This window comes from Callorhinus ursinus, unplaced genomic scaffold (genome assembly GCF_003265705.2).
Source record: "Callorhinus ursinus isolate GAN/ISIS: 27379988/994484 unplaced genomic scaffold, GSC_fseal_2.0 scaffold8, whole genome shotgun sequence".
NCBI classification, from domain to species: Eukaryota; Metazoa; Chordata; class Mammalia; order Carnivora; family Otariidae; genus Callorhinus; species Callorhinus ursinus.
In genome coordinates this window covers 62,111,938-62,126,857 of record NW_027397070.1, presented here as the reverse complement: position 1 = coordinate 62,126,857, position 14,920 = coordinate 62,111,938, and the positions used below count along the sequence as shown (strand labels likewise).

Genomic DNA, 14,920 nt, shown 5'->3' with positions numbered 1-14,920 from the left:
ACTTCCTGCCTCGAGAGGGGAAGCCCCATCTGGGGCTCTGCGGGGGTGGGGCTGGGACCCATGGTGACAGGGTCAGCTCTAGCTCTGCCCCTTGGCACGTGAGAGCCCACCAGGAGGGCACTGATGGCTTGGGGGGGTGGCAGTCACGTGTTGGGGGGACAGAAGGCAAGGGGTTCTGCAGCCGACCAGCTGGGTGCCCTGGGGCAGGTGACTTGATCTTTCCAGGCCTCCGTCTCTGGTCATCTCTAGAATGGGGATCCCCACAGGGAAAGGTGGTTTGGACCTGTTTTGGCCACCCCGGTGGCTGTGTGTGGGAGGAACAAAGTATGCATCATGGCCGGTGAGCTCAGACCTGACCATCCAAATGGGGAACACCGGCCCCACTGCAAAGTGCCTTGGGCTGTCAATCTCTATGTTAAAAAAGGCAAATGTCCCATGCCTCCCGTGTGTGTGTGTGTGTGTGTGTGTGTGTGTGTGTGTGTGTGGTAAAGGGGGGTGGGTCAGTAAGTGGGGTAGGAGGACCCTGCACTGCTGGCTCTCGGTTCTAGCACAGACCTTTCCCCTGACCCATCCCTCACAGACAGCCCACGGCTTCGGCCACCGACGCAGGCCTGTCCCTCTCCAGACAAGGTTGGTCAGCGCCAGGCTTGCTCTGGGTAAGGGGCATGGAACGTCCCAACTGAAAGGGCACAGGTGGTTGGCTAGCTCAGGAATTCTTGAGCTCCTGACCTCTGGGTACCAAGTACTACTGAGGAGCTGATGGAAGCTCGGGAGCCTCCAAAAAGGGTGCAAAGTTTTGCGAATCATTTTTTTCTTTTTCTTTTTTAAAGATTGTATTTATTTATTTGACACACAGAGAGAGATCACAAGTAGGCAGAGTTGTAGGCAGAGGGAGAGGGAGAAGCAGGCTCCCTGCTGAGCAAGGAGCCCGATGCAGGACTCGATCCTAGGACGCTGAGACATGATCTGAGCCAAAGGCGGACGCTTAACCAACTGAGCCCCTCAGGTGCCCCTTGCGAATCATTTCAGATGGTGTATAGGCCACCCTGGGCTCACTCCAGCAGTTCCTCCTGGAGAGCAGCAAGGACACCAGTCTCTTCAGCTTGTTAATTTTAGAGACTGAGTGCAGAGTCCCTTGTTAACCATGGGGCCAGGCCTCCAGCCGCTCATCCCGAGCTCCTTCCTTCTGGGAGGGATGCGTCCCTAGGAAAACTGCCAAAAATAACGTCAGGAACGAACACGCATTGGATTCTGGCTGTGTGGGCAACTTGCTTTACGTGGGTCATCTCATCGACTCCGGACCGCAGGCCTTTGGTGTAAATCCTAGTATTGTCCCCAGAGGGCATGAAGATTAGCGCCCCAGACAGATTTAAACAACCTGCCCAAGGTCACGGGTTGGCGAGTGCAGGGAACCGGGATTTGAACTCATGTGCTTGGCCCCCAGGTTCTGTGTCTTCCTTCATAGGAACTTGCAACACTTCCCATCTGAGTTGCTCTCCCAGGGCCGGAGTGACAGCGTGTTGTGCGCCCCAGAACTGGGGATGTGGTAAGAACAGCATAGGCTCTAGACATTGAAAGAAAGGGAACATCACAAGATGGCCGGCAGCAGCCACTGTGCGCCTGCCCTGAGACAGGCACTCCCAGAGATGGGGGCCTTTTCCACCTTGCTGGCCAGGGGGCGGAAACTCCAGTCACAGGGAGCGGGGTATAATCCAGGACAATGGGGCTCCTGGGACACTGACTGAAAGTGAGTGTGTACATCCCCTCCCCCACCCTGGAGCCCGTGCCCCTCCAGGGAGGGAGAGTGGGGCCGCGTTCAGCCCTGTCCTGGGCAGAGACCCTGTGTGGGGCAGCCTGGGGCAGCTGGCCAGTTGTCTCCATGGTAACAAGGGTGACAAACTTTCACATGAACTGTTCCCAATTCACAAAGCTCTGCATGCCTCCCAGCCACTGCTTGTGGCCGTGCAGAGCCCGGCGTGGGAGGGGGGCCTCTGGGCTCTGTCACGTCCAGAGCAGACTGTTTTTCAGATTGTCCGGGCCCTGCACTTTGCTCTCTGGGGCAGCTACTGACCTCTCCATGACTGATCCACTCTCCCAGGTGCTGCACACCAAGCACACAGATGTTCTGGGCCCAAGGGGTAAGCACCTGAAGCACCATGTGCCCTGTCTACACAGGACCAGTACCAAGTTGTCTCCTTGGAAGTATTCCCAGCAAGGAGAAGCCAGTCTGACTCAAAGGTGGACTGGCAGCAGACCCACGTGTGAGCCGAGGCCCCTGATGCTTACTTCCAAGTTCTCCTAAGACCTTCCTTAGGGTAAAGATGAAGTCATGGGGCAGATGATGGGAGGAACTGCCCACCTATGCCTGGACATTCTCATTGCTCACTTAGACCCTGGCCTTAGCCTGCCCACACCCCCATCCAGTCTCCTCCTTGTGATGCTGAGCACAGAGTAGACCCTTGGTTGCTCTTTGTTCAGAATCAAATCACTGCCAACCGTTTAGCCTGGCATTTGAGGCCTGTGGGCTCTGGTCCTGCACATCTTTTCCAGCTTCACCTACTGAGTAAGTTACCCTGCTCGTTCCTTCCTGAACATGTCATGGGGCTGTCCCACCTTAAGGTCTTGGCTAATGCTGTTCCCTCTGCTTAGACTCCTTTTCCGACCCTCTCTACCTGGCAAACTCTTACTATCCTTCACAACCCAGGTCAAATGTTACCGTTTGGTGGAGCCTTCCTGACACATTCGGACCTCCCATATACTCCTCTGTGTTCCCCCAGCTCTGGGGCACACCCTGACCCAAGTGACTAGCCCTGGGACTGGAATTCTTGGGTTTTGTCTGACTCCCTCCCACCCCTTCCAGGCTTCCATAAGGCACAACAATGCTTCATTCATCTAAGTTTTTGCAGAACCTAAGGCATTCTGGCACAGAGCAGGAGCTCAGCCCCTTGGCTCACAAGAGTGCATGAGCTTCACCAGAGTGGACAGGCAGGTGGGGTTCTGAGCAGGGGCACTAAGGCAAGGGTCATTTTGATTGTAACGTGGGGATGACCTGAACCAGGGGAGGATGGCTACAGGCCAGAAGAGACAAGAAAATGGGAGGAGGAGGGCAAAAAGAGGGCCGAGGAGCTCCAGCCAGCCCCACAGCCTGCCTCAGCATAGCAAGGTGGGTCCATCATGCACAGAAAAGAAAAAGAACATGTTTTCCACCGCTTGCACGTGGCTTCTGGCAGGACCAGCACAAACAATGGGGTTCAGAGCAATGGGCCCGGGGCCTGGGTGACTAGGAACTGCTCCCTGGCCCCTAAGATAAGCCTGATGGTTATGCTCTGGCAGGCAGCCTCAAAGCCAATGCCACTCTGAGGGGTGGGGGAAGCTGGGACCGAGGAGCTGCATCCTAGGGTCTGGGGACCTGTCAGGGAACCACAGTGGCAGTGCAGGCTTTTATGCTAAAAAAAAAAAAAAAAAAAGGAAGCAGGTAACTTTCTCTGCAGCCTGCAGAATGCCAAGGCCAGGGGAGAAGCGGAACCCAGTCATGCAATGCTAGTGGTTGGCAAAGCGGGGGGCGCCCGGGCCCATGGGCACCACGCCAAGCCTCGGCTCAGCTGCCGGAGATGCCCGGAGCAGCCGTATCTTCCCTGCCTCTGTGCTGCCCCCGGACCAAGGCGGACGTGTCACTGTCCTGGCAGCGTCCTGCAACTCGCCGGGGGATGCCTCTTGCCGGGTGTCCACTCCTACAATCCTCAGAGGGCCAGGGCCGGGCCAAGTACTGGGCTGTGGGCTCGGAGGGCCAAGGCGATGAAGGTTTCACGCTTGGGGAGCCCTGGGTTAGCGGAAGGACAGAGGGGATGAGTAAATGCAGCCAAGTATTCCAGATGCCATGGAAACAGCTTGAAAGTCCAATGAGTTTAGTGAACACGTATTTTTGTGGCATCCCAAGGACAGGCGGTTGGACCCTTGAGTTGTCATTCACACTTGGGCTGTCGGTGGGTGTTGAATAACTAGGAAAATTCTCATTGTAGAATGTAAAGGAAAAAGCAAATTCCATGCAAACTGGCTAGAGCTATAGAACAGGTGCTTTGTCCAAACATATTAAGCGTATACATACCTCCAATGTGTCTGAGACCCTCTGCAAATCTAACCCTTACGTACTGTCGCTTTCTCTACGTTCCTCTTGCACTAATCAACTAACTGCATGTGATTTCATGCTGGATTGCTCCCTGTGTTAGTTTTGTGGCCCCAAGATGATACCTCTATAGAGTGCCCCCTGGGAACACCGGCCTCCCCAAGGCCAAACCTGGACCTTCTGAGGTCCGCTCATGAGCCAGGAGCAACCCCTCTGGGTTAGCACATGGCGCTGACCCTGCAAAGAAATATCTCTGTTTCAGCAACATCATCCCTGCCTGAGCACCCAGGCTTTGCAATGATTTGGATATTTATTACATTCTGCTCGTTTTGTAGAAAGTGAGTAGAATGCCAGAAAAAGTAAACTGCCGGGAGGGTGGGGGCGGAGGGGAGCGGGGCGGCAGTTAGCGGCGGGGGGCGGCCCTTGCTACCCACAAAACCGGCTGACCTTTTGCTCTGTTTCTTGGAGATTCCCCAGTGTCCCTTCACGAAGTCCCCTTTTATCTATGCTAGTTCGAGTGAGTTTCAGTTCTTTGTCAGGAGAACGCCTTGTCTGGAACAATGAGAGATGCGCAGGGCACAATGCCTAGTGTGTCTAGGGGCCCTGGGCATATTTTCTTTGCCTTTGCGTATTTCCTATCACTGCTATAGGTGAAGGTCAGTCCAGGGACACCTGCCTGTAGTATAATCCCTCCCAGTTTTTTTTTTTTCTTTTTGTAATGCAAGTGATTTAAGCTTTGATGGAAGAGGCATCCTTCATTATCTTGAATAAACATGTTGCTAGTCCCAAGACTGGATTAACAGCCAGGCTGCCTTCCACCACGAAAGCTCCTCTGCTTTAGAGATCTTGGCTGGTTTAGGTTAACTGACCATTTGGGCCACTTGTTGTTGTTTTTCCTCTCTTCCAGCGTATTAAATTCCCCTCCCTTGTTTTCAGTTCACCAACGGAGAGTGAGCCTGCGAAACCCTGGGTCCCCACCGTCAGCCCCACTAAAAGCAGAACCCGCCAGGCCCGCACGATGAGGGAGCAGAAGGCAGCTGAGGACAAAGCACAAGCTGACACCCTGCCACCCCCTCCCCACCCCTGCACTCCCAGGTGGGATACGTGAGACATTCCTCAGGCCCTCCCAGCTGCCCTAAAACTGAGGGAAGGGAGAAACAAACGGTTCACGGGTCGAGATCACAGTCCTGCAGGACAGGAGTCTCCCTCAGTTTACCAGTGCCTTAGTGATTTACAAGGAAAATGCATTCCTACCAGTAGCCTAACTTCCAAAGACCCACAGACTCAATTTCCTGGAGCCCTAACCTCCCCCTCCCTTCCATGAGTGATGTGGGAAACTGAGGCAGAAGGGAAAGGAAACAAAATTAAATTTCTTTATGACCTGTAGCCCACTGCCTGAGATAGGCAGAGCGTGACATGCCTCCTGGAAACTCCCAACTGTCTAATGTTAGTGCCTTACTAGAAGGAAAAAACCACGTTAGCTTAGCTTGACAATAGCCAGGCCCCCAGGATCCTGAGAGTCTACCTTAGCATATGAAAATCCTTTGGGACGCCTCCCTGTGTTCTGACCTCCCCCATCTCCCAAGTATATGATTAGTCCCTCCTCATATCCCCAGTGCGGCAGCCCTTTCTGCCCAAGGGTCCTCTCCCCGGGCTTTATTAAAACCACTTTTTTGCACCAAAGGCGTCTCAAGAATTCTGTCTTGGCCGACGGCTCTGGACCTCAGCCACATTCCAGAACTACACGTGCGCTTTCTCCCCACAACCTTACCGTGAGACCCCAGGGGTGCTGTGTAGTTCCCAGGTCGTGTGAGCAATAAACCTTTATTTCTTCAAAGTCTCCCGATGGTTGTTGCAAACGTAGGGCATCTTGCAAACGTCATAAGAACCACGAGGGGTGGTCCAACCACAACATCGGGCACTGATGGGCTGAGACCAGCACACAACACTGCCTGAACCCCATGGCGGGGTCAAGGGCTGAGGCAAACAGATCCCCCCTGTCAGAAGTAAACCTCCCCGGGCGCCTGGGTGGCTCAGTCGTTAAGCGTCTGCCTTCAGCTCAGGTCATGATCCCGGGGTCCTGGGATCGAGTCCCATATGGGGCTCCCTGCTCGGCAGGAAGCCTGCTTCTCCCTCTTCCACTCCCCCTGCTTGTGTTCCTGCTCTCGTGCTCTCTCTCTCTCTCTCTGTCAAATAAATAAAAAAATAAAAAAAAAAAAAGAAGCAGTAAACCTCCCCACACCCCTCCCCAAACCAAGCCTATGCCTCTCACGTTCCCGGCTGACTTGGCCTCAGATTGACCCCTGACCTCCGCAAAACAACAGAGAGGGTCATGAGGTGAGGCTGAGGGCAGCGGGGAGGCCCTGACTGGTGCCAGAAAGCCCTCGGCGCGTGTCTGGCCCACCCTGGACACGCTTCTCAGCTGTGCTCAGACGTGATTTTGTATATTGAAAATGGAGACGTGGGAATGACACAGAGACGATGCCAGGCAAGTATGAAGCACCAGAAGTGTCATTATGCCACTTTAGACCTCAGGGGCGAGGTCACCCGGGCTGCGTGAGTTACTAACCCGTCCCTCATCCCACACCCAGTTCACAGTCATGTTCCTGTTGCTTTTCCTTCTGACGAGGGTGGGACTGGAGCCAGGGCTGGGGTCGTGCGGGTGCCCGGCTCTGGTCAGCGGACAAAGGCTCAGCCTTTCCCAGAGCCTCGTCCCAGCAGTAGGTCAGCCTGTGCTGGCCCTGACCGGCCCCTGGCTCCTTCAGACCCCGTGAGGCTGTGCGTCAGACCTTCTGGTGGCTGTAAAAGGTGCCCCTTTGAAAACTGGGAGAATCTTCAGGCTCCAGGGGGCTCGGCAGCCTGGGGAGGGAGACGGGTGGTCCCGCAGGAGCTGAGACTCAGCTGCCTCTGCTGGTCAGCAGTCCTGAGGCCCCACGTTCTAAAGCCCTGCCCCCTCCCCTGAACCTCAGAGGGGACTTACCCAGGCCCAGGTTGGAGATGGTCTCGAGGTCTGTGAAGCTGCTGGCCTCAAGGATGGCCTGGGGCAGCCTTAGCGTGAAGGGCAGCAAATCTCTGTGGAGACAGGAAAGGCCGGAGGTCATGTCGGGGAGAGGGACCCGTGTGTCCATTCCCTGGCCCCCTGCAACCCTGCTGGCTGCTGGGGTCTCCAGGCAGACTGGAAACTTCCCTGGGGCCAAGGGGCTGAGCCCTGTGGCTGAGGGAGCAACCAGTCAGATCTAGTCCTGGGCCAGCACTGAGGGACCCGCAGAAATGGGAGACTCTTCTCCCTGGTCCCTGGTTTTCCTGGCCCTTGGGAAGCCTAGGTAGCTACCCTAGGTAGCTTCTTCTAAAGGTGCCATTCTGGGTAGAGGGCCCTTCCTGCCTGCTCCACATTGCTGCTCACATTGCTGCTCCACACTGAGCCGGGCAGGGAGCGCACAGTCAGACTTCCCCAGGGAAGGCTACCAGTCGGCCCCTCTGGGCTGGCTAGGTCCAGACCCAGACTGCGCCCTCAGCACTCACTCCCACCTCAGGCCACCACTACCTCAATCTCTAATTTTGCAGGATGGTATGATTTAGTCCCGTGTTGCCTCAGTTTACCTGGTTGGCTGTCTGGCCTGCCAGCTGGGTTCCCGGTGGCTCCTGGGTCTCTGTGTATGTTGCCATGGGCAGTAGGGTCACTCAGCTCCTCTGGTGCCCACCCCCAGCCACCAGGACAATCACCCACACCCCCTCCACCACCTCCTCTGTGTGCTGGTCAAGACGCCACTGCAGGGATGGCTGGGGAACAGCTCCAGCCCGGGACGCTGTATCCAGGGCCTTCCTGGGCCTGGCCCCTGCCCTCTCCCACCAGCTCCTCCCTTCTGCCCCCCCCCCCCACCCTTCCCTTGCCCTCAGGGGCCTCCGGGCTGCCTCCCCAGACGGCACGCTCACTTGCCTATAATGCGTGTGCCTTGCTCATTCCCACCTCGGAGCTCATCCCCTCTGACGACATCTACTTAGATTCTATAGAGCCTTTGAGGCTGCACCAGGGGCCTCCTCCTTCTCCGTGACCCAGTTATGTTGGAGGATTTCATCTGTCCCTGCTCCCTGCCGCATCATCCAATTCACCACTTCACCCAGGGGCTGCCTCTTCCGATCCAAGGGAAAGAACCCACAGGAGGGGGTGTTTGTTGGGCAACTAGTATGTGCCCAGGTACTGGGCTGGGTGTTTGAGGGCCTTATGTCACATGAGATTATTACTACTTTTTAAAAAGCTTTATGTAATTTAGAGGTGGGGAGGGGCAGAGGGAGAAGCAGACTGCTGAGCAGGGAGCCCCAACACGGGGCTCGATCCCAGGACCCTGAGATCATGACCTGAGCTGCAGTCAAGAGTTGGACGCTCAACTGACTGCGCCACCCAAGCACCCTGATATACAGTAATCAGCTATTACTATATCGCAACAACCCTATGGGTAGGCATCAATACCTTCGTATTACTTAATTAATTCCAGATCAGAATCCCATGGGGGAGCTGCTAAAAATGCAGATCCCCAGAACTATGCATGTAGGTTCCCAGGGTTGGGTCTGGGGTGGGCCAGGAATCCATATTTTTCACCGGCTCTCAGGGGGATCCTGATGGACACAGCCTGGGATGGGAATCACAGCCCTGAAAGCAAGGGCTATCGATAACAAAAATTAAGCACCTCTCCCGGTGTGTGTGCATATGTGTGTATTCCCTAGAGGCCTCTGTTCTAGCCGGTGTTTTTCGAACTTTTTTGACCATGACTGCCAGTAAGAAACACATTTGGCATCATGAGGCAGTGTGCACATACACACTCTCTCACACACACTCAAACACATAACTAAAGCAGTTTAGCAAAACAAGACTTATTCCAAGTTACATGAGACACATTCTGATATTTACCAGTTTAGTTAAAATTTTCATTTAAAAGGAAAGCAGTCATGCTGTGCCTGAGTGGCTCAATCAGTTAAGGGTCCCACTCTTGGTTTCGGCTCGGGGCCTGATCTCATGGGTCATGAGATCGAGCCCCGTGTTGGGCTCCGTGCTCAGTGTGGCGTCTGCTTGGGTATTCTCTCCCTCTGCCCCTTCCCCCCTGTGTAAGCTTGCTCTCGCTACCCTCCTCTCTCAAATAAATAAAATCTTTAAAAAAAAAAGGAGCACCATCATGATCCACTAGACTGACGATATGACCCCCTCCAGGGTGTTTTCTAACACTAACCATCAATTCTCCGATTCTCCACACACCAACAGGGTGTCCCACAGGTTCATTCAGTTCTGGCGCTACCTAAACTAGAGTGAGTGCAGACCTCACAGGCTCGGGACTCCGTCCCCGCTTCAGATGCCTGCTGCAAGTCCCAGCCCACCCCTACTTCCCCCATGGACCGGATCTAAGTTGGAGGTTCCCACGGCCCCCTCCTCACATTTAACTGTTTGCCAGAACGGTGCACAAAACTCAGGGAAACACTTTCCTTACATCTACCAGTTTATTATAAAGGACACGACTCAGGAGCAGCGTGAAGAGGTGCGTAGGCAAGGTAGCTTGCATGCCTCTCTGGGCGCGCCATGCCCCCCCCATGTGTTCACTCCGCGGGAGGTCGGTGGGTGGGGCTGAAAGTTCCATCCCTCTAAACACCGGGTCTCCCTGTGACCAGCCCCTCCCGAGGGGGCCTATGGGCCCTGCCTGTGTCCGTTGTAACACAAACTCAGGTAGCACTGACAGGGGCTCATTATGACTAACAACCCCCCCTCCCCCGCCAATCACTCAGGAAATCCCAAGGGGGTTTTAGGAGCTTTGTGTCAGGAATGGGGACAAAGACCAAACCAACTATACTTTTGTATAGTTATACTCCACTCCCTAATGGGTTTTACCCAGGATTGAAAAACACCACATACCAATGATACTCTCTAGTTAATGCTCGTTCTCTCTTCCCCTGAGGGCTCAGCGACCCCACCCAGAGGCTAATGGCCCCCAGTTCACAAGGCTACTAACTCCTGACCCCTGGGTGTGCTGAGGATTTGTCCTCACAATCTTTCCGAGGGGCTTAGTAGAGCGCCTGGTGCGTACTAAGTGTTCCAGAAATGATCAAGTGTGTTCATGCCTCTGTTGCTGAGGAAAGCAGCCCCAGCATCTCCCTGGCTCCTCTGTTCCCCCACTCCTCTCTGCAGTGGCTGTCCCCACCCCTCTCAGTTCCTCCAACCACTGCTGAGGCAGGGGCCTCCTCATAGTGCCAGCATAGCTGCTGTGGCCCCGGGCTTGTCTCCCCTCTCCCCTTGCCTTGATTCCACCCCCTACTGCAACCATGCAGCTCTGCTACAGTGCACACGGATGGGGAGCTGCAGTGTGGCTAATGGCAGCTGAGGAAGGATGTCCCCACAGCTCCTGGGCATGGCATTCAAGGCCTCCTCTCTCATCCCCACCCACGTGTCTGGTTCTCCCCTTGCTGCCATGCCCAAGCTTCCCGCCCCTAAGTGCTCTTTCCTCTACCTAGGATTCTCTTCCTGCCCTTCCTTGCCTGGCTTCCGATGTCACCTCTTCCACAAGAAGACCCAGACCCTCCCATGTGGAAGGGGAGGGCTGAGTGGGAACAGCACGCGCATCCTCTTGGCCCCAGGCCTGTAGAGGGGGCTGGGAAGAAGCAGCCGGGGCTCTGGAGTCCAGACAAGCTTGCGTTCAAATCGACTGAGAACTCAGCTGTGCGACCCGAGCTGGAGACACCCCGGCCTCAGTTTCCTTGCCGGTAAGAACACACGTGATGGCTACTGGAGTGCTTACTTCACGCCAGGCCCTCCGGCAAGCCCCTTGCAAGGATCTTCGTGTCCGACCCCTCACATAACCTGGGGGCAGGGGGCATCAGCCCCCGAAGTGGGTCTCCAGATGAGAACACCTGCCCCGCAGGGCCGTGGTAGGAGCTAGAAAGGACTCCGCGGGCAGAGCGCAGACCAAGCCTGACTCAGCACAGACGTCGGGTCAGTGGGAGCTGATTTTCGCAGTCACCGCTGCTGCGCCACCCGGACCGTGGGTGCGTCTTACCAGCTCTGCCCACCCACAACCCAGCCTCAGCGGGGCTGGCTCCTGAGGGCCTCAGTGGCTTGTTCTGGCATGCTGGAGCCTCACTGCCTGTCCCACTGGCCCTAGGGAGAGCCTCAAATGCCTCTGCCGTGGGAGCTGGCTGCCTGGCCAGCTTGGGAGTACAAAAGCCCAGCCCCGTTGGCTTTAATGACCCCGAGGTCTCTCTTATGCTCCTGAAAGCCCCCAGGGACCCTCCTGCGGCTGGGCTGCCTCCTGCAATCGCACCCTTGCTGGGCTTCTCTCCCTGCCCCATCCTGCTCTCCCTTCCTCCCCGCTGCTCTCTCTTTGGCGGCAAGTCCTCTCAACCCTTGCCCCTAAGAGAGTTCTGGCTAAGGGGCTATTACTGTGCACCACTCCCGAGCTGCTGAGTCAGAGTCTCGGCGGGGCTGGGGTGGGGGTGGCGGGCAGGAGTCTGTATTTTTAACCAGCTCCCTGGGCGACTATGGGACCCTGTCCGGTCTGGGAAGCCCCTCTAGTCCTCACACCGGACTACCATCCAGCCTGGAGCATTAGGGTGAGCACCCTAAAGCAGGACCTGTATCTTCCTGAGCCGGGGGTGGGGGGGGAGGGGGTTGGGGGGGAGGGCACGCCTCCAGTGAGCACTCTGGAGCTGTGTTGTTCCTCCCACGTTACCATCCCTTTGACAGGTGAGGTAACCACAGGCAGGAGAGGCCAGGTGACAGCCAGGTAACCGTCTCCAGCTGCTAGCCTGGGGTTCTTCCTCCCACGGCACCTCACCCCTGACAGATGGCCTTGGCACCGACACCAAATATAGCATGTTGACACCCAAACATATGGGCTCTGTGCCCTGTGATCTCCTCGTAGGTTCCCTGAGCAGTCGAGGGCGGGCAAACAGGTACCTGCTTCTCTGCAACGTAGAGAAACAGCCTCCAGAGGTGGAAAGATTGGGAGGTGACGGTGTGAGCTTGGTGAGTATGGCTCCAGATCTCCCTGGACAGACAAAGTCACTACCCCCCATGGAAACGGAACTAGGACACCTTCTGGCTGGCGGGCAGCGTGCTGCTTCTTTATCCACTCTTTCCCCAGCACCCATCTAACGGGTATTATTCCCATTTCACAGAAGAGGCAGTTGAGCCTCAGAGAGATTAGGTAGCGAGCTCGAGTTGTGGGCTCTGCAATTATGTCATCATTCATTTTTTTAAAAAGATTTATTTAATTGACAGAGAGAGACACAGTGAGAGAGGGAACACAAGCAGGGGGAGTGGGAGAGGGAGAGAAGCAGGCTTCCCGCAGACCAGGGAGCCCGACGCGGGGCTCGATCCCAGGACCCCGGGACCAGGACCCGAGCCAAAGGTCCTGGCTGAGGACCTTAGCGACTGAGCCACCCAGGCGCCCCGTCATCATTCATTTATTCATTTAAAGCACCTGGCGTGTGCCAAGCGCTATGCTGGGCACCCCTCCTGAGATAGGAACCTCTAAGAGCAGGAACGGGCCTGTCTGCCTGAGAACTTGGCAGGTCGCAGCACACCACGGCCCCGGGGGCCTCGGCTGCTTTGCCTCGCGTGCCTGGAGGAACATGCTAGGTCATCCGAATTATCGTGGGAGGCACACAGTGGGGCGGTCGTAGCAAAGCTCACGGACCTCGGAGCTTTACGTACTTCGAATCTCTACCCCACCATTGGCCAGCTGCGTGACCTGAGCAAGTTCCTTCTCTTAGTCTCAGCTTCCTCATCCATGAAACTGGAACTTTTGCAAGATTTATGAAGGTAATGGATAGCACAGCGCTGGGTACCTGCGAGCCCTCGACAGGTGTCAGCGGCTAGCAGCTGCTGTTCCCAGCATCACCCTTCCAGCCCGTCGGAGCCCAGGAGGGTCCCACTAGGCGGGAGGGCTGTTCTGGGATGAGCACGGTTTTCACTGAGCAGCAGCAAGATGGGTCTCTCTGGAGCACGAAGACGTGGGCCTGGAGCCCCGAACCCCGAGACACCCCGTCCAGCCCTCGTCAAGGCCCTGCAGCGTAAGCCATTATGGCACCAAGATGTATTTTTACATTCCTGTTGAACCTGAAGCCAGTTCTGAGTAAACAGAGCGGCTCTGAGGGTGGCGACCAGTCACCCACCCCACCCAGCAGCGACCGAAGAATCACAGGCTCGGTCCCGCTGAGGGGTATCAGCCCTTCCTGTTGTCCCCACAGGAAGTGCCATCTGCCTGCAACAGGGTGGGTCAGGTCAGCTCGGGCTCCCGGGCTGTCCTGGAAGCTGGGGTGAGGGGCAGTGAGCCGGGGGGCAGGTGGTGATGAGGGAGGGCCCTGCGTGGCCAGACCAAGACAGCCTCAGAACCCACACCTCTCCTCATGGTTACCAGGGCAAAGCCAGGGACCGTCCCCTCTCCCCGCATCCTCTGGGCTGCACCCTTCCCTCTGGGGGCCCCTGCCCTTGCCCCCACCCAAGGGTGCAGGAACATCTGTTGCACCTCGATGCCCTTCCATGGGGCCAGGCGTACTTACCTACTGACACAGTAGAATGCAATCAGTCTGAAGATGTCCTCAAACACAAGAACTGAGCCTTCCAGGTACAATACTGGGGAGAGATGAAAAAAGCCTCGGATGAGTGTCCCTGCAAGACAGAAGGAGGCTCTCTGCAGGTGGGGGCCGTGTCTGCCATCTTCATGGTGGGTCTTGGCATCTCACAGCCCCCTACACATGGGCTGCCAATCAGACTGTAGGGAAGTGGGACCTGAACTTCTGTGGTGTTAATCCACTGAGATCTCAGGGGATTATTATAGCAGCTAGTGTTATCTTTCATGTACAGTCATCATTTGGGGCAAAACGACACAGAAGACTCTAGATTGTAAAAGCAGAATTAAACATTTGATGGATCGGGGTCATCTCGGCCTGAGGAGGAGCTGTAAGGGACCAGCAGGAGGCAAGTTGCCCGATCTGTCTTGGCCTCCAGGAGATGTGGGGATCCCGGCCCAGGGCCACTGGCTCTTCACCCAAGAACCCTTGGGCCTATTAGAACCCTACTTGATTTGGCTGCATGGGTAACCCCAATATCGGATGACCCCGATATTTTCCAGCTCTGACAACAAAGAGGGATCAACGCATTTGCCCAAGATCTCATCCCATGGTGGATATGGCTCCTTGGAGGGGTAGGGTGCTGGACTGTGCCTGAAAGGGGAACATGGCACCACACCACACCCTGCTTTGGACCCTCAGGGCAAGGGGCCCGGAGAAGCTAAGCGGTTTGGTTGAGGTCCACTGCCCATCTTGGTTGCCACCCACCCTCATGACTCCTGTCATCCCAGAGTTCCGTATGCCCAACAGTGAGGCTCCCTGTGCTGGGGACACGCACAGTGAACTTTCTTAGGCATCAGAGGCACCGAGAAACTGAGGGTGTCACACTTCAGTTCCAATTTCCTAAGGTTCTTCTCGCATCTGTGTGGTGGAAGGGAAGGCAGGACCTGGGTCCCAGGCCTGGCTCCAACCATGAGCTCAGTTCCTCCACCTGCAGAAGGAAGGAGACTTTCCCACCTTCAACATGCCTGTATCTAGTTGACAGCAGGCTGTTCTGTTTTCAGAGCCCAGGACAGTATTTCACTGCATCGGTGATCTGCGAGATGGGCATACACGAACCAACATGTTTTGTTCCAATCGCTTTATTTTTATATTTGCCTTCTTTCAACATAACTACACTGTGCTCAACAGTTAACATGATTTTTAAAAAAGAAGTTCACACTCATCTATTTATGGCAAAGATATAAT

The 14,920-nt window shown here is 55.7% G+C and overlaps 1 protein-coding gene across 1 annotated transcript in view; it reads right to left on the bottom strand.

Annotated features, from left to right (window-relative positions):
* The window catches only part of RIN3 (Ras and Rab interactor 3), a 121,694-nt gene that overhangs the window by 30,225 nt on the left and 76,549 nt on the right, over positions 1 to 14,920 (bottom strand). The window contains exons 4-5 of the mRNA XM_025869442.2: positions 13,664 to 13,736; positions 7,104 to 7,195 (exon numbers count right to left, since the gene is read on the bottom strand). Of these exons, the coding sequence (XP_025725227.1) occupies positions 7,104 to 7,195; positions 13,664 to 13,736 (165 nt within the window). The remainder of the gene's footprint in view (positions 1 to 7,103; positions 7,196 to 13,663; positions 13,737 to 14,920) is intronic.